Here is a 21,488-nt window from a genome sequence, read left to right on the forward strand (position 1 = left end):
GAATAATTCCAGGGATGGAGCACCTACCACCTCTCTGGACAACCCAGGCCAGGGTCTCCCCCACCCTCCTCAATGATCACAGAGTCCTCCATGCAGGCATAACATCCAACAGCACACAACCCCCAGGCAGAGCAGGAAAGCTCCCATCAGGAACAAGGAGATTTAAGCCTTTGCTGAAGGGATACCTTAAATAGGCAGCTTGAGCTGGCTGAGCTGCTCCAGAGGAGTTGATGCTTTGTGGCAGAGACCTCAGCTGTCCCATCTGATCAGGTCCCAGGCTGTAACCCGGCGAGATGGTGACTTGGTGAACACCCTGGATCATGTAGTTTCCACTAGGTGGCTGTACAGGATATGACTGTAAATAAAACCCAAACAAATTTGGACCTTTAGTTTTCAGTTAAGCAGCAGCAGGTGTGGCACAGAAGACCACCAGGACGACTGAACACGTGAGGGTTCAGAGGCTGGATGGACACCACTTCATTTCTTCAACAAGGCTCTAAACCCAATCCCTGTCATTTCTCAACACACATTTTAAACAGACCCCCTGGATTTCAGCATCTTTTAGTTCCTCATCCTTTCCCAGACATGCTCTGCTAACAAGGTCAGGGCTTGACAGGTGAATAGAGTAGAGTAGAGTAGAGTAGAGTAGCGTAGCACAGAGTAGAGTAGAGTAGAGTAGAGTAGAGTAGAGTAGAGTAGAGTAGAGTAGAGTAGAATAGAATAGAATAGACCAGATCAGACCAGGTTGGAAGAGACCTTCAAGATCATCGTGTCCAACCCATCAACCAATCCAACACCACCTAAACAACTAACCCATGGCACCAAGCACCCCAGCAAGTCTCCTCCTGAACACCTCCAGTGATGGTGACTCCACCACCTCCCCAGGCAGCCCATTCCAATGGGCAATCACTCTCTCTGTATAGAACTTCTTCCTAACATCCAGTCTAAACCTCCCTTGGCACAGCCTGAGACTGTGTCCTCTTGTTCTGGTGCTGGCTGCCTGGGAGAAGAGACCAACCTCTGCCTGTCTACAACCTCCCTTCAGGGAGTTGTAGACAGCAAGAAGATCTCCCCTGAGCCTCCTCCAGGCTAAGCAGCCCCAGCTCCCTCAGCCTCTCCTCACAGGGCTGTGTTCCAAGCCCCTCACCAACTGTTTTGCCCTTCTCTGGACGCCTTCCAGCAACTCAACATCTTTCCTAAACTGAGGGGCCCAGAACTGGACACAGGACTCAAGGTGTGGCCTAACCAGTGCAGTGTACAGGGGCAGAATGACCTCCCTGCTCCTGCTGGCCACACCGTTCCTGATGCAGGCCAGGATGCCATTGGCACTCTTGGCTGCCTGGGCACACTGCTGGCTCATGTTCAGCCTACCATCAACCAGCAACCCCAGGTCCCTCTCTGCCTGGCTGCTCTCAGCCACTCTGCCCCCAGCCTGTAGCACTGCATGGGGTTGCTGACCTTCCATAGCACGCAGAACTCCTTTGCCTTTCCCAGGAACCTTATTTCTTCCTCTCTCTCTCTCTCTCTCTCTCTCTCTCTCTCTCTCTTTAATTTGCTTTGCCTTTAAAATGTTCAAGCCTGGCATATTTTGAATGCAGAGAGTTGAGTAGGAAGAGGGGCACCATATGAGGTTTGTTATTTAACACGCCTTGGAGATTCAAACAGAGGAATATTCCAAGGCTGCAACACAAAAGGAAAGCAAACCCTTCGGTTTCTTGGTTTCTTTTCGGCTTTAAGATGCAAGTCTCTGCTCCAAATGCAGATGGAGCAGGTGGTGCAACATGCTCCATCTACACAAGCCTGGTTTTAGACTTTGGCTAGGGCATGGACACCGAAGGAACAGATATTTTTGCACCGAGGAACGGCGCTCAGCCCAGCAAGCTTAGCACTTATCCTGTGCTTTCCACCACTGGATGCATTCCTCTTGGAAGAAGCAGCAAACTCCAGCTGCCTTTTGGCTTCAATTACTTTGTAACCTCCAAATGTAATGAATTTTCCATCCTTAGCAGGAGCTGAGGGCAGGGAATTGCATTTAACTGACATATTTTCAGCTCTGGAGTTGCTATGGCAACTATTCTTTTCCCCCTGAACAATTAACATTAAATCCACTTAAAGCAAAACCTCCCTTTCTTGGCTTTCTCCAGAAAGGACCTTCCAAAAAATACTACTACTAATAATAAAAATCTTTCTTCCCCATTTTGCTTTTCCTAAGACATCCCCAGAAATTGTTTAGAACAATCTCTAGCTCTCCTTTGTACACCCAGTAGTGATTTATTGCTAGTTCCCTACTTTTCTGCCCCAAATCTGCAACTGAATTTTAAAGGCACAGCCTAAAACCACCACAACATCAAGCATGGCACATCAGAGAGACTTGAAAACAGCTCTGAGCAGCTACAACCCCCTAAAACATCTTCATTTCTAGAGGAGAGGCTGAGGGAGCTGGGTTGCTTAGCCTGGAGAAGAGGAGGCTCAGGGGAGACTTTCTTGCTCTCTACAACGCCCTAAAGGGAGGTTGTAGCCAGGAGGGGATTGGTCTCTTCTCCCAGGCACCCAGCACCAGAACAAGAGGACACAGTCTCAAACTGTGCCAGGGGAGGTTTAGGCTGGAGGTGAGGAGAAAGTTCTTCCCAGAAAGAGTTGTTGGCCATTGGAATGTGCTGCCCAGGGAGGTGGTGGGGTCACCATGCCTGGAGGTGTTTAGGAAGAGCCTGGGTCAGGCACTTGGTTCCATGGTTGAGTTGATGAGATGGTGTTGGGTGCTAGGTTGGACTTGATGATCTCAAAGGTCTTTTCCAACCTTACTGATTCTATGAAATCATAGATTGATAGAATGGGTTGGGTTGGAAAGGACCTTCAGGATCATCCAGTTCCAACCCCCATGCCGTGGGCAGGGACACCTCCCACTAGCCCAGGTTGGCTCAAGGCCTTATCCAGCCTGGTCTTGAACAACTCTCCAGGGCAAGGGCATCCAGAACCTCCCTGGGCAACCTGTTCCAGTGTCTCACCACCCTCACTGCAAAGAATTTCTGCCTAAGAGAAGAGAAAAAACTGAAGAGCTAAAAGCAGAGCAGTGTTACTATATTTAGAAGTTCACTGCACTGATGATTAAGGCATTGATATTAAAGTTCCCCCTGCTATTAGATAAGAAGGTAAGCTTTGCCTTGAAGGCTGAGGACATGACTCACAGCAAGAATATCCCACCAAGCTGCTTGAAACACAGAGTTCTGCCTGTAAAAAACATTCATCATGGAAAGGAATCTTTTAGCCTTTTCCAGGCAGTATCTTTAAGCAGAGCAAACTCGACAACCAAACCTTCACCCAGGAGCAGCTCACCTTAAGCAGGGCAAAACAATCCAACCACCAAAGCTTTGTGCAGAAGTAGGGAGCTGCAAGTTGGAGCCCCCCCTGCTCCAGCAGGTAAATATTTCCTGCTAAAGGCTATGAAGAGTCACCAGGCAGTGTCAGATTGTTCGTAGGCTAACCAGCTTCCTTCTGCTGCTGTCATCTCTTTGCAAATAGAAAACTCTATATCAGGCAACTCTCTGTTTCCAGAAAGGGATACTGACCTGCACTGAGACACCAGAAGATGTGGGTGGGTATTGTGCAGGATGGTGGAGTTTGGAGTAAGCTGAATACATTGGGGCTTCATTCATCAGCTTGTTATAGAGCTCCAGGGCTTCCAGAACTTTCACGTTCAGTTCAGACAACTCGGAGTGTTTTCTGTTGTGAAACAGAGGCAAACACCATGAAGGTTCACAGCATCAGAGAATGGCTTGGGTTGGAAGGCACCTTCAACATCATCCAGTTCCAACACCCCTGCTGTGGGCAGGGACACCTTCCACTAGACCAGGCTGCTCAAGGCCTCATCCAGCCTGGCCTTGAACACCTCCAGGGAGGGGACACGTTTCCCTAACTAACGTGTTATGTTAGGTGGTTCATGAAACTGTCCTGAATATGGCAGAAAACAAACCATGAGCAATGCAGCTGGCTGATTTCTTCACACCTCTGTATTGCACAACTGCCATTCTCCTCCTCACAGGCCAGTCTCCTTAGACCTCTTACACCACTATGCTCCCTCACAGCCTTTAGAGGTCCTCAGACCCCTTGGACCACTTCCCTCCTCAGACCTCTTGGACCTCTCTCTTTCTTGGACCCCTTAGACCACTCCTTAGACCTCTTGGACCACTGCCCTTCCTCAGACCCCTTGGACCACTTTCCCCTCAGACCTCTTGGACCTCTCTCTTTCTTGGACCCTTTAGACCACTCCTTAGACCTCTTGGACCACTCTCCTCCTCAGACCCCTTGGACCACTTCCCTCCTCAGACCTCTTGGACCTCTCTCTTCCTTGGACCCCTTAGACCACTCCTTAGACCTCTAGGACCACTCCCCTTCCTCAGACCCCTTGGACCACTCCCCTCCTCAGACCCCTTGGACAATTCCCTTCCTCAGACCCCTTGGACCACTCCCTTCCTTGGACCACTCCATTCTTTGGACCCCTTAGACCATTCCTTAGACCTCTTGGACCACTCCCCTCCTCAGACCCCTTGGACTATTTCCTTCCTCAGACCCCTTGGACCACTCCCTTCCTTGGACCCCTTAGACCACTCCTTAGACCTCTTGGACCTCTCTCCTCCTTAGACCCTTTGGACCACTCTCCACCCTCCTCCTCCCACCACTCTCCTCCTTAGACCTCTTGGACTACTCCCCTCTTCCTCCCAACACTCCTCTCCTACCGCTTTCCTCCTCCTCTCACCACTGGCACTGGAAGCAGAGTCCAAATGGTCACGAGCTGCCCTTCCCTAGCTGCAACAAGACAACACAACTGCACAGGTGTTAAGCCACCTTTCCTTTTCACCCTCATGTATCCCCAGGAGCCTGAGAGGAAAAGGTGAAGACAGTGGTGACCAGATTCTTCCTGTCATGGAGGACAGTCAGCAGCAGACTGAAAATACTAAGTCCTAGACAAGACTGCAAAAGGCTGCAGCCACACCAGAAATAAAATGCACCCAGTAATTTAGGCAGCAAACTGGGGAGAGGAGCAACCAAATCTGGGACCTCAGTACCTACATGTTAAAAAATAACAGGCAGAATAGCCAGAGTTTCTGTCTGGGATGATTTCCTAGCCTGGGAGATGGAAGAAGTGAAGATAGATTGATCCAAGCGCAGAGTTTAAAGTAAGCAACACAGAAGCTAGGTTCTGGCTCACCTATCTATCTCCTCGAGTTTTTCATCTATCATTGGACCCATCTGCTGACAAATATCTGTGGAGGCAAGAGCATGGAGGTGGTTAGTGGCTGGCAGAGTCCAAATGAACAAAGTACTTCATCCAAACACACTAAAGTGACAGGAAACAGGAGGGTGCACCTAGTTATGGTCACAGAGTGCCAGGCTGGAAGGGACCCCCAGGAGCATCTGGTCCAACCTTTCTAGGTAATAGACTAGTTGAAATGAGATGGTCCTCAACACCAAAGCTTCTCACCTGCTCATCACTATTTTTTGAGGGTGAGCCACTCTTTGCTTTAAAAATTCCTCAGCTTGAGCCTCCTCACCACTCCCTAAGCAAATCTTGCCTGTTGAGAGTGACTGGACAAAGTCCCTGCAGATCCCACCACTGTCATTTATTATCATAGTATCAGTATCAGTCAGGGCTGGAAGGGACCACAAGGATCATCTAGTTCCAACCCCCCTGCCATGGGCAGGGACACCTCACACTACATCAGGCTGCCCAGAGCCTCAGCCAGCCTGGCCTTAAACACCTCCAGGGATGGGGCCTCAACCACCTCCCTGGACAACCCATTCCAGGGCTTCACCACTCTCATGGGGAAGAACTTCCTCCTCACCTCCAGCCTGAATCTCCCCACCTCCAGCTTCATTCCATTCCCCCTAGTCCTATCACTGCCTGAGATCCTGAGCAGTCCCTCCCCAGCCTTCCTGTAGGCCCCCTTCAGATCCTGGAAGGCCACAATTAGCACACACAATTATTAGCACACACAATTATTGCATGGATGCATCATTTCTGATCCACCACAAGACTCTTCCTTCCATGCAAGAACTGTGTCTGCTGCCCCAAAGTGCTCACTAAACCCTGCAAAATGACAGTGAGTGGAGCAGGCTGCCCAGAGAGGTTGTGGAGTCTCCTTCACTGGAGACATTCAAAACCCACCTGGATGCATTCCTGTGTGGCCTACCCTAGGTGGTCCTGCTCTAGCAGGAGGGTTGGACTTGATGTTCTTTTGAAGTCCCTTCCAATCACTAACACTCTGTGATCATCTGGCCAGCTAAGGGTAGTCCCAGCCCTCTGGTGTCCCTCTGCAGTGCTGCTGTTACTGTAAACTCTTTGTTCTGCCCAGATAAGGAGAGAGGCAATGACCTCAAGTTGTACCAAGGGAGGTTCAGGTTGGACATGAGGAAGAACCTCCTCCCCAAAAGGGCTGTGAATCCCTGGCATGTGTATCCCGTTCCTCCGGCCCCACCAGACAGGAGAATTACTTTGGCTCTTCTCCTTGGCCACCCACCCTCTCAAACAGAATTCCACTGATGAAACATGGCCCCCGTGGAGAATTTTGCATTTCTGCTTGCCTTGTGCAAGATCTACAACCTTCATCTCCTTCTGGAATATCCAATCTAGACTGACTGTGAGTCCACCCACATCTGCTGTACCACAGAGCCTCCCCTCTCCTTCAGTCTTCCCATCCTAGGAAGACTCCTTTTAAACTGTAATTGTTAGTACACACCTTCAGCTGCTTGGCTCTGCCTCTCCCCTCCTAACCAGCAGTGTCTGGGAGGGATTTTGACCCCAAACTGCTTATTTCAAGCAGAGCTGGCTAGGTGGCTAGATCTTGCCAAGATCACACTGTACACTAGCTGGGAGTTATGCAAATCACTCTGCTGAACATGGAGTTGGCTTGGCAACTATTAGAGAATTGGAGAGTTCTACACAGAGCTTCATGCTCCCACTGTGAAATTCCACAGCATGCTATTAGCACAGAGCATGCTTTCCCTAAGCTTAAAATAACCACAAAAGAATCACCAGCTCCAGCCACACAAGGGAACTGTGAGAAGCAACACACACACACACACACACATACACACACACCCCCCCCCCCAAAAAAAAAAGAGCTCAAAGTACCTTCTGAGTCTAGAAGATCTGGAGAATCAAGCTTTAGATCTGTAGGGTCTATACTCTGAAGTACTTGCAGGGTTTTATCCATCTTATCCTGAAAGGTGAAGAGAGGATTAGGAGCAGTGCTTGCTGAAGCGTGGCAGCAGGGACTGGCTTAATTCTCTGATTCAAAGTTCTTTACAGATCATGAATTATCTGCTAACATCCAGTACCCCAAAGAATGCTTCAAGCCCTGGAATAGCTCAGCAGTGCTTCAGCTGGAAGGTGGCTGCATACCTCATCTATATAAACTGGCTCAGGTTCTGCTTTCTTAACATCTTCTGCTGCATCCTCAGGAACAGAATTTTTCTCCACAGCTGCTGAAAGAACAAACATTAGTTTCTTTTCTGCAGCTGACTTGCTATGCTCACTTCAAGCACACAGTCTTCCTCCTTGCTTGCCATCAGATCTTGCAAGGAGAAAGACACTGAATAAAGACTTCAAGCAGTGAGGCACCTAGCTGCTGGAGGAGGGATGATGGCTTTGCCTGCAAACTGTTCTGACAAGCTTCCTTTCTTAGCATGATCATGAACTTAGCCCCAGCAAGGGAAAGACTCTAGAGTCATGTTAGCATCTACAAACACTTCCAACACATCTATAGCTGCTTTCAGCCAAGTTCAAAGTGCTAACATTTATTTTGGTGCCAGGAGGATGAGCAAAGCTCACCAAGTGATGCTTGCAAACCACTGACACCAGTTAAGAAGGTGATCCTAGACCAGGGCTGAGCAGAGATGTTAAAATGGCAACTTACTGGATTCTTATCTGAGAGGTTACTGACAAAGAATGATGCACACTGAATGGAACTTCTGTCAAAGAGGACAACTCAGAAGAGAATCAGAAGACAGAAAACACTGAAGTGAGCTCCAGCAGCTCCCTTGTTTGAAAGGAGGGCAGGATTTGGCTCTCAGACCTTTCCCTGGGCCAATTTCAGGACATTGTTGTGCTGATGGGCTAATTACTAGTTCCACCATGAAGTCACCTTACTGAAGTAATGTGTCAGCTTTGAGTGGCTAACTCACCTGCCTCAGGCTCCACAGTCAAGTCAGAAGTCACAAAATTAGATGGGAACAGTCCCACTCCTCTGTGATTTTCACCTTTCCACCAATTGGTGTCACTGTGGAAATAAAGCTGTGTTACAAACCCTGAGCAGCAGCAGTGTCAGCAGCAGCTCTGGGGCCCTCCACAGAATCCCAGCACAGCAGAGGCACCCACAGCAGCTTGCCCAGCAGCACCATGGCTAGCTGGGGTTGGAAGCTCTCCAGAGGAGACTCCACAACCTCTCTGGGCAGCCTGCTCCAGGCCTCCAGCACCCTCACACCAAACAACTTTCTCCTCATCTTCAGGTGGAACCTCCTGGCTTCCACTTTGTGCCCATTGCCTCTTGTCCTGTACCTGGGCACCACTGACAAGAGTCTGGCCCCAGCCTCTTGCCCCCCACAGCTCCTTTGGTTCTTGCTGAGCATTGCTCAGATCCCCTCTGGGGCTGCTCTTCTCCAGGCTCCACAGCCCCAGGGCTCTCAGCCTTTCCTCCTCACAGAGCTGCTCCAGGCCCCTCAGCATCTTTGGAGCCTCCACTGGCCTCTCTCCACTACTTCCCTGCCTTTCTTGAACTGGGGAGCCCAGAATTGCACTCAACACTCCAGATGTGGCTGATGAGGGCAGAGTAGATGCAGAGGACAACCTGCTGCCCATGCTCTTCTTTATGCACCCTAGGACACCAATGGTCTTCTTGGCCACAAGGGCACATTGCTAGCTCCTGGGGAACCTGTTGTCCACCAGCACTCCAAGGTCTTTCTCCATGGAGCTGCTTCCCAGATGGTCACTCCCTCACCTGTACTGGTGCAGGGAGTTGATACTCCCCAGGGGCAGGACCTTACACTTGCCCTTGTTGAACTTTATGAGGTTCCCCTCCACTCAGTTCTCCAACCTTCCTTTTCTCAGGTCTTTTGGCACAGCACCTGCGACATCTAACACATTTTTTCCCCTGTACATCTGGCAAAGGACAACATCTGTAGGGATGAGCAGCCCAGCAGCAAAGCCAAAAACAGGAGGCAGAGATGTGGGGAGGAGAAGAGGAAGGGTTTGGGGAAGCAAAATCATTCAGAAGCAATCACTCAATGTGCAGCACAACTTCAGCTTTCAGGTTGATTAGGTGAGAGCTCTTCACAGCTTCATCTACAAGTTTACACAAGAAGGGACTACCAGTGGGGACAGAATTGATCTGTCACAGCCTATTAAACCAGAATATTAGCAGGGAAGCTGTTCTGCTTCACAGCCATTGAGTGCAAATAACAATAATTACCTTCAGTGTTTTTAATTCAGTTTGATTCTTAGCAAATCTGAGGCTTGATAGCCAGAGATAATTTCTGGGGGTAGCTGGGATTTAGCACTGTGGTGTGAAATCTATTTGCTTATCACATACACTGTAAGCAACTGAGCACCCTGAAAAGCACAAGCAAATGGGAGCAGCACCACAGAATGAAATACCCAACCTTGGAGAATAGAATAGAATCAACCAGGTTGGAAAAGACCTCAGAGATCATCAAGTCCAACCTACCACCCAACACCATCTCATCAGCTAAACCATGGCACCGAGTGCCTCAGCCAGGCTCTTCCTAAACACCTCCAGGGATGGTGACTCCACCACCTCCCTGGGCAGCACATTCCAATGGCCAGTCACTCTCTCTGTGTAGAACTTCTTCCTAACCTCCAGCCTAAACCTCCCCTGGCACTGCTTGAGACTGTGTCCTCTTGTTCTGGTGCTGGTGGCCTGGGAGAAGAGACCAAGCCCCACCTGGCTACAACCTCCCTTCAGGGAGTTGTAGAGAGCAAGAAGGTCTCCTCTGAGCCTCCTCTTCTCCAGCCTAAGGAGCCCCAGCTCCCTCAGCCTCTCCTCTACAGAAGACTGGAAATCACTTGCCAGAGGACAGGCTGAAGTTTTCCTGGACTGAGAGGAACCACAGGATTGGTGAGGTTGGAAAAGACCTTTGAGATGATCAAGTCCAACCACTCACCTGGAGCTCACAACCCCACCAAAGTCACTACCAGCTTTGCCTGCCATGGCAGGAGATGGCCCATGCTGCCCTGAGCAACTCTTCCACCACCAGCATGAAGGCTGAACCTTCACCAGGCTTCACAGAGAAGTTCTCAACTCCACAGCATCTGGACAGATGGGCAGAGTCCAAGGGCAGGAGATTGAACACATCTTTCTGGGAAGTGCTTCTCCCTAACATCCAGTACACCACCAGTGGTTTGAGATAAAAAAGTTAAAGGGGCCTACAAGAAAGCTGAGGAGGGACTTTTTAGGGTGTCAGGTAATAAGAGGACTAGGAGGAATGGAACAAAGGACACAGTCTCAAGCTGTGCCAGGGGAGCTTTAGGCTGGATGTTAGGAAGAAATTCTTCCCAGCAAGAGAGATTGGCCATTGGGATGTGCTGCCCAGGGAGGTGGTGGAGTCACCATCCCTGGAGGTGTTGGAAAGGAGACTGGATGAGGCACTCAGTGCCATGGTTTAGTTGATGAGATGGTGTTGGGTTATCTCAAAAGTCTTTTCCAACCTGGTTAATTCTATTCTCACTCACAGGATCATCCAATTGCTGCACTAAAACTAGCAATGGGTAGATTCAGATTGGATGTTAGGAAGAAGTTCTTCCCCAGGAGGGTGGTGAGAGACTGGCGCAGGTTGCCCAGGGAGGTGGTGGAAGCCTCATCCCTGGGGGTGTTTGCAGCCAGGCTGGATGTGGCTGTGAGCAACCTGCTGTAGTGTGAGGTGTCCCTGGGCATGGCAGGGGGGTTGGAACTGGCTGAGCCTTGAGGTCCCTTCCAACCCTAACAATTCTAAGACAGGATTTGGGGGAGGCTAGAGTGACAACCGTGGGCTTAAAAAAAAGCTTCAGGGCACAAACGTGCCAGCCTCAGACAACAGGAGCTGTATCTGAAGACTTCTGCCCTACCTGTCATCCAAAACCAAAATGATTTCTCCACTTTTGAAGGTGAGCTCGTTGTCCTCCACAGCCTCAAAGTCATAGAGGGCTCGGACCTTCCTGGCACTCTGGTTGTTCTGCTGAGCTTCCGCTGATGGGTACAAGGATTTGGTTTCCAGTTGCTGCTGTTTCTGCTCTTGCAGTGACAACTCGATAGCTGCAGGTAAGGGAGGGGAAAAAAAGCCACAGTGAGGAAGTTTGTGTCTGTTAACCCTGACTGCAGAGGCAGCTTGCTTGCCTGCTGGCACAGAAGTGGCTGTGGATGGTGTCTGGCCTTCAGTAAAGCCTCTGACACCAATTCTCACAGCGTCCTCCTGGAGGAACCGGTTGCTCGTGGCTTGGGTGGGTGGATGCTTTGCTGGGGAAGAACTGGCCAGCAGCTGGGCCCAGAGAGTGGTGGGGAATGGAGTTAGCTCCAGCTGGTGGCTGGTCACCAGTGGTGCTCCCCAGGGCTCAGTGCTGGGGAGAGTTCTCTTTCATGTCTTTGTCAGTGATCTGGGCAAGGGGATCAAATGCTCCCACAGTTAAGTTTGCAGGTGACACCAAATTGGGAGATGGAGAGGAGGAGGCTCTGCAGAGGGACCTGGCCAGGCTGGATCCATGGGCTGAGCAGAGCCCTGCAGCAGGCTGCCCACAGAGGTTGTGGAGTCTCCTTCTCTGGAGAGCTTCTAAACTCAGCTGGCCATTGTGCTGCTGGGCAAGCTGCTGTGGGTGCCCTTGCTTTAGCAGGAGGGGTGGACTGGATGATCTCCACAAGTCCCTTCCAACCCCCACCCCACTGAGATTCTGAGCTCAAGCCTAAGCCAAGGCTGTGACTAGCAATTTACCTTTAGCTATATCTTCATCTTCTTTGTTCTTACTCAAGGCTGAGCCATTCTTAGCAGCATTTGTGGCAGCCTGCAAAGGTGTTAGGAACAGAACAAGAGCTGAGGTTCCAAACAAAACCCCAGAGCTCTGTAATCATAGACTTTACCAAAAAAAGCAATAATTAGCAATCATTTGGTTTCTGGTTCACTGCTTACTGCAGCACTCCAGCACTGAATCAGAATGACCTCCTGGAAGAATCAAAAGCCAACCACCAAACAAGCCACCAGCATTCTTTAGAACCCCAGCCAGGTTTTCTTTTGTTTTGTATACAGCAAGGAACAAACTGAAATCCCCAGCTTTAGTCTAAATAACTAACCTCAGCCAGGTCATTATTTTAGTGCTGCCTGTTCAAGTGAGGCTGCTCACTGAAATGATTGCTCTTTCCACCTTTGTCCTCTACTCCTCCCTGCCCAAGTGAAGAAAAGCTCTTTGGAGACCTACACCTGTGAGGACCCAGGTTACTGAGCAGCAGCTGGACTTGCTGAAAAGGGAGATCTGTCTCTGGAGAACAAAAAGCCACCTTTCTCTCTCTGCTGGTGGGATGATGGGAGGGAAGAGCAACCATGCATCAAGCTGGAAACTTGTGACTTAAATCACAAGCCCACACAACAGCAGAGTGACATCATTCCAACAAGGAAGTCTTCCTGCAGGTACCAGGAAGGAAGTTTCTGACACTGCTGTGTCTAGGACTCACCAATGGTCCTACAAAACAAGTCTGTGCAAGTGCCCCCAATGACAGAATCAGAGAATGGTCAGAGGTCCCTTCCAATCCCTGACATCAAGTCCAACCCCCCTGCCAAAGCAGGCTCACCTAGGGCAGGTCACACAGGAACACAGCCAGATGGGGCTTGAAAGTTTCCAGAGGAGGAGACTCCACAACCTCTCTGGGCAGCCTGCTCCAGGCCTCCAGCACCCTCACACCAACCAACTTTCTCCTCATGTTGAGGTAGAACTTCTTGGGTCCCAATTTGTGAGTGTTGCCCCTTGTCCTGTCACAGGACATCATAGAAAAGAGCCTGGCCTCTTCTTCTTGACACCCACCCTTCAGATGTTGATAAACATTAGTGAGATCCCCTCTCAGGCTGCTCTTCTCCAGACTAACCAGCTCCAGGTGTCTCAGCATTTCCTTATCAGACAGATGTTCCAGTCCCTTCATCACCCTCATGGCCTCCACTGGACTCTCTCCAGTAGTTCCTTGTCTCTCTTGAACTGGAGAGCTCAGAACTGGACACAATACTCCAGATGTGATCTCACCAGAGCAGAGTAGAGGGGGAGGAAAACCTCCCTAGAGCTGCTGGCCAGGCTCTTCTGAACACACTGCAGGAGACCATTTGCCTTCTTGGCCAGAAGGGCACATTGCTGTGCCATGGATACCTTCTTGGCCACTAGGACTCCAAGGTCCTTCTCCATGGAGCTGCTTTCCAGCAGCATACAATGAAAGCTCAGCCCTGCCTGTTTGAAGTGTGTGAGGTAAAAACACCCAGATGTCATTTTCCCTGCATGTGAAGGAAAGGAAGCCTAATTGGTTGCCAGTGCTGTAGATCTTCCTATGTTCCTGCCATATGTTTTAACACATATCCTAGATTTAGAACTGAAAACATCTTTGTGGAGGAAGGAAAAAGGTTGAGAGAAGTGAAAGGGGGGAAAAAAAGAAACCCCCTCTGTTTAACACAGAGAAAAGGAAAACTCATGTAAGGAATACCTAAGAGGGGCTGAAGTTCTGCTTTTCAGGACTGATCTCCACTTGATTCAAAAGAGGAAAATATAGCCAGGCAGAGGTTGGTCTCTTCTCCCAGGCAAGCAGCACCAGAACAAGAGGACACAGCCTCAGGCTGTGCCAGGGGAGGTTTAGGCTGGAGGTTAGGAGGAAGTTCTACACAGAGAGAGTGATTGCCCATTGGAATGGGCTGCCTGGGGAGGTGGTGGAGTCAACATCACTGGAGGTGTTCAGGAGGAGACTTGATGGGGTGCTTGGTGCCATGGGTTAGTTGATTAGGTGGTGTTGGATGATAGGTTGGACACGACGATCTTGAAGGTCTCTTCCAACCTGGTCTATCCTATCCTATCCTATCCTATCCTATCCTATCCTATCCTATCCTATCCTATCCTATCCTATCCTATCCTATCCTATCCTATCCTATCCTATCCTATCCTATTCAGAAGGAGCAATAATGAATCATAGGAAAAAAACCCCAGTGCAGAAGGTGAGGCATGGCACACCACCAGAAGGAAAACACAAAGGGTGGGGGTCAGGGGCCGGAGCACTGCAGAGCCAGGAGAGATTCCTGACAGGGATGAGAAATGGTGACTTGGAGAAGGAAAGCAGAGCTCCAAAATGCCTCCATTCCAGACCTGCCCTTTGTTTTGTGAGGCTCAGTGAAGGAAAATGAAGGTGTGTGTTCCAAGACAGCAATCAGAAGCATGAAACACTGGGTACATAGTGTGGGCGTCAAATTGCTTCAAGTTAAGGTGGTTGACAGCTCAATGAAGGTCTAAAAAAGATTAGAAGAAGGATCTGAAGTGAAACAATTCCTGAAGGCATCATGAAATGACCTTTAGGCTGTTGTTCTTCTCCTTAGGAAGGATGTAAAGATAGATGAACCTCAGCACAAGGCAACCAAACTAACCCAAGGATCTTACTCTCCTCCGATCAAAGTACAAAGAATCTCACTTTCAGAGGCTGCATCTGGAATGTTGTGTCCAGTCCTGGGCCCCTCACTTCAAGAAGGGCCTCAGGGAACTGCTTGAGAGAGTCCAGCACAGAGCCATGAAGATGCTGAAGGCATCCTGTGAGGAAAGGCTGAGGGAGCTGGGGCTCTGCAGCTTGGAGCAGAGGGGCCTGAGGGGGGCCTCGGTCATGTCGATAAAGATGTGCAGGGCAGTGTCAGGAGGATGGAGCCAGGCCCTGCTCAGTCCAGTGACAGGACAAAGGGCAGTGGGTGCCAGAGGAGGTTCCATGGGAACATAAGGAAAAACTTTCTCACTGTTAAGATGACAGAGCCCTGGAGCAGGCTGCCCAGAGAGGCTGTGCAGCCTCCCTCTCTGGAGACATCCAAAACCTTCCTGGATGTGTTCCTGTGTGACCTGTTCTAGGTGATCCTGCTCTGGCAGGGGGGTTGGACTTGATCTGTGGAAGTCCCTTCCAACCCCTAACATTCTGTGTGATTCTTTCACTTGTTCACCACCAGGAACACTGCATCTGACACTACCTTGGATCCCTGCTCAGCTCTTACCTGTGATCCAGCAGCAGGAAAAGTGACACCTTCTTCTTTCAAAGATTTAATGGTTGCAGATATCAAACTACATTGTGGGTCCTTCTGAAACTCTTCTGACCACTCCACCATTAGAGTTTTTAGCTTCTCAGATACTTTGGGATGAGCCTGAAAGACAAAATTGCATAGAAAGGGATGCTTGTACCAGCTCAAAAAGATTTGTTCTCTCTCAGTAAAACTTTGTTACCAAAAGCATTTTATTATACATATCCTTAATAATTAATAAGCAGCTCTCCTATGAGGACAGGATGAGAGAGTTGGGATTGTTCAGTCTGGAGAAGAGAAGGCTCTGAGGAGACCTCATTGTGGCCTTCCAGTATCTGAAGGGGGCTACAAGAAAGCTGGGGAGAGACTTTTTAGGATGTCAGGGAGTGATAGGACCAGGGGGAATGGATCCAGGCTAGAGGAAGGGAGATTTAAATTAGACATCAGGAAGAAGCTCTTCCCCATGAGGGTGGTGAGAGCCTGGCACAGGTTGCCCAGGGAGGTGGTGGAAGCCTCATCCTTGGAGGTTTTGAAGGCCAGGCTGGATGTGGCTGTGAGCAACCTGCTGTAGTCTGAGGTGTCCCTGCCCACGGCAGGGGTTGGAACTGGATGATCCCTGGGGTCCCTTCCAACCCTGACAATTCTGGGATCCTGTAATTAGCTTGATGAAAAACACAGCCTAGAATATATAATCTTTCATACCCCAGTTCTGCTCTCAGAGACACCATGCCTAGCTTCTGGAGCACCACCCTTTCACTGGAAAGCTGGCACAGCAGCTCCCAGGCTCTTCACCCCCAGGCAGTTCAGATTTCCCTGAGTCTTGCAGAAACCTCCTTATTTTAAACCAGGGCTCCTTCAAGCCTGACAGCAAGCCTCAGAGGCAAATCCTCCTGCACAGCCAAAGCTCAGGTGGTGCAGGCAGCTCACCCATCTATTCTGCTGTTATTTCACTGGAATCAGTCTTAGGTGAGTGAGGGGAAAAAAGAGACTGGCAACACCTTGGACTTTCCAAACGTTAGCCATGCTTCCAGCTCAGTAATTTTGGAGAATTCTTCTTTGCACTTCTGTGTGAGTTCCCCTCCATTTTTCTCTTCATCACTTCTGATTGGTATTATTACTCCAGTCCCAGCCACAGAAGCTGGTCTAACACAAGCTAGTCTCTTTCCCTAGACTGGATCTTCCCTACCTCTTGTGACCTCTGCAGGCTTCTCAGATGTCACATTTCATAGTATCATAGTATCAGTCAGGGTTGGAAGGGACCACAAGGATCATCTAGTTCCAACTCCACTGCCATGGGCAGGGACACCCCACACTACATCAGGCTGCCCAGAGCCTCAGCCAGCCTGGCCTTAAACACCTCCAGGGACAGGGCCCCAACCACCTCCCTGGACAACCCATTCCAGGGCTTCACCACTCTCATGGGGAAGAACTTCCTCCTCACCTCCAGCCTCAATCTCCCCACCTCCAGCTTCCTTCCATTCCCCCTAGTCCTATCACTACCTGAGATCCTGAGCAGTCCCTCCCCAGCCTTCCTGTAGCCCCCTTCAGATACTGGAAGGCCACAATGAGGTCACCTCAGAGCCTTCTCTTCTCCAGACTGAACAGCCTCAACTCCTTCAGTCTGTCCTCATAGCAGAGCAGCTCCAGCCCTCTGCTCATCCTCCTGGCCCTTCTCTGGACACCTTCCAGCACCTCCATATTCCTCCTGTAATAGGGGCTCCAGAACTGGAGGCAGTGCTCCAGGTGGGGTCTCAGCAGAGCTGAGCAGAGGGGGAGGATCACCTCCCTTGCCCTGCTGGCCACACTTCTCCTGCTGCAGCCCAGGATCTGATTGGCTTTCTGGGCTGCAAGTGCACATTTCTCCCTGTTGACTTCCCAGGTGGCAGGATCTCCCCAAACCCTGACCTCTGTGTGTCCATAAATGTCTCCTTCATTGAGATTCATTCCCAACAAGGAATGGTTCACTATGCATGATGTGAACCAGCTGAGGGGACACTTTGTATTACCAGCTCCTGAATGAGGAGCTGAGGTACAGGGACACCAAGATAATGTTTGTTTGGGATGGGGACCAACCCTACTGCATGGCTAAAGAACACCCTGCAGAGCAAACCTCAGTAACATTAAACATCAGCTGCTTAAGCCTGTACTGGCCCTAAAACATAAATGATTGGAGCAAGAACAACTCTTCAGCAGAGCAGCTAACACACATGCACATCATGCCAACTGCTTCTGGGAGCCTGCTCCAAGGACATTGAGTGGCTGGAGTGGGTCCAGAGAAGGGCAACCAAGCTGGGGAAGGGTCTGGAGAACAGGGCTGGTGAGGAGCAGCTGAGGGAGCTGGGGGTGTTTAGAATGGAGAAGAGGAGGCTGAGGGGAGAGCTCCTTGCTCTCTACAACTCCATGAAAGTGGAGGTTGGTCTCTTCTCACATACAAGTGACAGGACAAGAGGAAATGGCCTCAAGCTGTGCCAAGGGAGGTTGAAGTTGGACATTAAGAACAGTTTCTTCCCAGAAAGGGTTCTCAGGCACTGATACAGGCTGCCCAGGGAGGTGGTGGAGTCACCATGCCTGGAGGTATTGAGAAGCCACATGGCTGTGGTGCTGAGGGATGTGGGGTAGTGGTGGCAGGTTAGCAGCAGTGGTGGGATTGTGAGCTCTAGGGGAGTGGTTGGGCTTCCTATCTGAGAGGTCTCATCCAACCTCAACAGTTCTGTGGCTCCATGATAAAACACAAACCAAAGCATTTGAGACTCCAAGCACTTCCTGGTTCTGCTGATGGAAAGACTGCTGTGGAACAAGGGTTCTGGGGCTGCTGGGCTCCCCTACCCCTGCTTCACTTGGCTGGTTAAGAGCCTGAGGTCTTTTGGGCACAGCAAGAATGCTGACAAGCTTGGGCATTTAATTGCAGTAAGGCTGATAGGCTCAGTCCCAGCACAAAGACATTTCTTACACTCATCTGAACTCATTTTCTTGCAGAGCAAAGGGAGAAAGACCAATTTTATCTGCCCTCTGAAGACTGCTCCTCCAAATGGGGCAGGGAAGGGGGGGAAAACATCAGCACTTCCCACCAACAAAACAACTTCTGCTCCACTCAGCCACTCTGCAGAGGGATTACCAAGGTTTGTTCTCACACCCACAAGCACTGTCAGACCACCAAGGTCAGGGCTCTATTTCAGAATGGCCCATGGCTAATGAGAACAAAGGGGAGGACTTCCAGACCTATTTTTCCATAGAAAGTGAGGAACAGAAGGGCTGTGAACTCATTTGGCTTCTCAGCAAGTTTATTAGTTTCCTTAATTGCTTTGCTCCACCTCTGATGATTCCAGGCCTGCCATACATTTGCAGACTAACTTTTATTTTAACCCATTAGCCATAACTTCTCCTTTTTAACCCACCAGCCATCTTTCTTTGCAGCTGGAGCAGTCATCAGGGGAAAGCTGTTTGCCTGCCCAGTTCATTACACCCACACTTGAGGTCCATTCCAACCCCCACCACGCAGGATTCTGTGGACTCTGGAGCCTGTTGCCTGCTCTCCTGTGCTCACCAGCTGGATTCTGGAGCCTGTTGCCTGCTCCCCTGTGCTCACCAGCTGCAGTTGCACAACCAGAAGGGCAACTTTTCCTCCTTGAGGCCTTGAGCAACCTGGTCTAGTGGGAGGTGTCCCTGCCCATGGCAGGAGGGCTGGAACTGGATGAGCTTTAAGTGCCCTTCCAACCCAAAGTGTTCTATGACTCAGATCCCATCAGCTGCTTGATCCTAACAGCTTCAGTCTTCTCCTCTTTGTTATCTCTTCACTCAGCATCCTGAGGACCTTTGGACACTAACCAAGTCTGAAGGCTTTATACTTTTCCTTGTGAAAACAGAGTCTGATCTTCTCCTGGTTTTCCCTTTGCACTTGAATTAAGTTCATGGGCTGAAATCAAATCAGAGCTCTCTTCAAAAGCTGCCTTCCCCATTATTGAATTAAGTAGGGCTCAGGGGGAAAAAACCCCACTGATTTTAATGAAAATTAGTCATATAACTAGGTAAAAATTTGGAGTAGATATAATCTATCAGCCTGTCACAGCAGACACACTGGAGGGAAGGGAGGTCATCCAGAGGGACCTGGACAGGCTGGAGAGGTGAGCCCATGACAACGTCATGAGGTTCAACAAGACCAAGGGCAAGGACCTGAAGCTGGATCAGGGCAATCCCAAGCACTGATATAGGCTGGGCAGGGACTGGCCTGAGAGCAGCCCTGAAGGAAAGGACTTGGGGGTGCTGGGGGATGAGAAGCTCAACAGGAGCCAGCAGTGAGCACTTGCAGCCCACAAAGCCAACCAGAGCCTGGGCTGCAGCAGGAGAAGCAGAGCCAGCAGGGCCAGGGAGGTGATTCTCCCCCTCTGCTCCACTCTGCTGAGACCCCACCTGGAGCACTGTGCCCAGTTCTGGAGCCCCTAGCACAGGAAGGAGCTGGAGGTGCTGGAAGGTGTCCAGAGAAGGGCCATGAGGATGAGCAGAGGGCTGGAGCTGCTCTGCTATGAGGACAGACTGAAGGAGTTGGGGCTGTTCAGTCTGGAGAAGAAAAGGCTCCCAGGAGACCTCATTGTGGCCTTCCAGGATCTGAAGGGAGCTACAAGAAAGCTGGGGAGGGACTTTTGAGGGTGTCAGGGAGTGATAGGACTGGGGGGAATGGAACAAAACTAGCAATGGGTGAATTCAGATTGGATGTGAGGAAGAAGTTGTTCCCCATGAGGGTGGTGAGAGACTGGCACAGGTTGCCCAGGGAGGTGGTGGAAGCTTCATCCCTGGAGGTGTTTGCAGCCAGGCTGGATGTGGCTGTGAGCAACCTGCTGTAGTGTGAGGTGTCCCTGGCCATGGCAGGGGGGTTGGAACTGGCTGAGCCTTGAGGTCCCTTCCCACCCTAACACTTCTCTGATTCTTTGATCTGTTCTACTCTCACAGTAAAAATTCAAGCAGCAGTATCAGCAACTGCACCAAAACCTGGGACAGCACAAACTGGAAGGTTTTGCCACTTCTTTTGCTCTGCTGGGACAATCAAAGTGAGCACAACAAGCAGCTGAGGTGACAAGAATGTACCTTGTTGATGATACTTCGAGCTTCACCAGCAAAATCACGAGAGCAGACTTCCAAGTGAAAGATTTTCCCACAGTTGGACACACAGGCTCCTAAAAGCTGACAACAGAAACACAGTGGTGAAAATGGGGGAAAGAAGGCAAAATGGAAGCAAACATGAAGAGTTCAATTGGATCTTCTGTTCAGTGGGCAGACCCTTGACTGAAGATCTGTGCTAGGTGCTGCACTTGGGTCACAACTACCCCAAGAAGGTTCCAGACTTGGGGCAGAGAGGCTGGAAACTGCCTGCTGGGAAAGGACCTAGGAGTGTTAGTTGACAGTGGTGGAAGATGAGTCAGTGTGTGCCCAGGTGGCCAAGAAGGCCACCAGCATCCTGGCTTGGCTCAGCAATGGACTAGGACAGTGATTGTCCCCCAGTACTCAGCACTGGTGAGGCCACACCTTGAGTACTGGGTTCAGTTTTGGGCTCCTCAATTCAAGAAGCACACTGACAGGCTGGAGTGGGTCCAGAGGAGGGCAACAAAGCTGCTGAAGGGGCTGGAGAACAGAGCTGGTGAGGAGCAGCAGAGGGAACTGGGGGTGATCAGCCTGGAGAAGAGAAGGCTGAGGGGAGGCCTCATTGCTCTCTACAGCTCCCTTTCAGAGGCTGGAATGAGGTGGGGGTTGGTCTCTTCTTCCAAGGAACAAGCAATAGGACAAGAGGAAATAGCCTTAGGTTGTACCAGGGGAGGTTTAGGTTGGACATTAGAAGAATGAAAGAGGGCTTAAGCCCTGGCCCAGGCAGTGGTAGGGTCCCCACCCCAGGAAGGGTTTCAAAGCCATGTCGATGTGGTGCTGAGGGACACAGTGTAGTGGTGACCTAACAGTGCTGGATTAACAGTTGGCCCCCATGGCCTGAAAGGTGTCTTCCAAGCCAAAAATTCCATGGCTGTATGATCTCTGAAGGTACTCATTGATCAGTACAGATTTAAGAGCTGCATTACATAAAAGAACACCAAGCTTCAGGAACAAAGAGAGAGAGAGAGGGTTTACTCACTGTAAGTGCTTGCAAAGCCACATGGGGAACTTTATGATTTACCCTCTTCATGATGGCTTTAAGGCAATCCTTTGCTCTGAAAAAGAGACAAAAGCAAACCCTGAGT

The 21,488-nt window shown here is 50.2% G+C and overlaps 1 protein-coding gene across 2 annotated transcripts in view; it reads right to left on the minus strand.

Moving 5' to 3' along the window:
* STAM2 (signal transducing adaptor molecule 2) overlaps positions 1 to 21,488 on the minus strand; it is a 46,700-nt gene that overhangs the window by 5,269 nt on the left and 19,943 nt on the right. The window contains exons 3-13 of one of the 2 annotated variants that reach the window (XM_068166780.1): positions 21,383 to 21,458; positions 20,350 to 20,445; positions 15,247 to 15,393; positions 11,974 to 12,043; positions 11,117 to 11,303; positions 8,182 to 8,276; positions 7,400 to 7,482; positions 7,130 to 7,217; positions 5,207 to 5,261; positions 3,567 to 3,720; positions 186 to 355 (exon numbers count right to left, since the gene is read on the minus strand). In XM_068166780.1, the coding sequence (XP_068022881.1) occupies positions 186 to 355; positions 3,567 to 3,720; positions 5,207 to 5,261; positions 7,130 to 7,217; positions 7,400 to 7,482; positions 8,182 to 8,276; positions 11,117 to 11,303; positions 11,974 to 12,043; positions 15,247 to 15,393; positions 20,350 to 20,445; positions 21,383 to 21,458 (1,221 nt within the window). The remainder of the gene's footprint in view (positions 1 to 185; positions 356 to 3,566; positions 3,721 to 5,206; positions 5,262 to 7,129; positions 7,218 to 7,399; positions 7,483 to 8,181; positions 8,277 to 11,116; positions 11,304 to 11,973; positions 12,044 to 15,246; positions 15,394 to 20,349; positions 20,446 to 21,382; positions 21,459 to 21,488) is intronic. The other variant, XM_068166781.1, reaches the window with a different exon arrangement.

This window comes from Melanerpes formicivorus, unplaced genomic scaffold, assembly GCF_026170545.1.
Source record: "Melanerpes formicivorus ecotype bairdi unplaced genomic scaffold, bMelFor1.0.p_v2 SCAF_106, whole genome shotgun sequence".
NCBI classification, from domain to species: domain Eukaryota; kingdom Metazoa; phylum Chordata; class Aves; order Piciformes; family Picidae; genus Melanerpes; species Melanerpes formicivorus.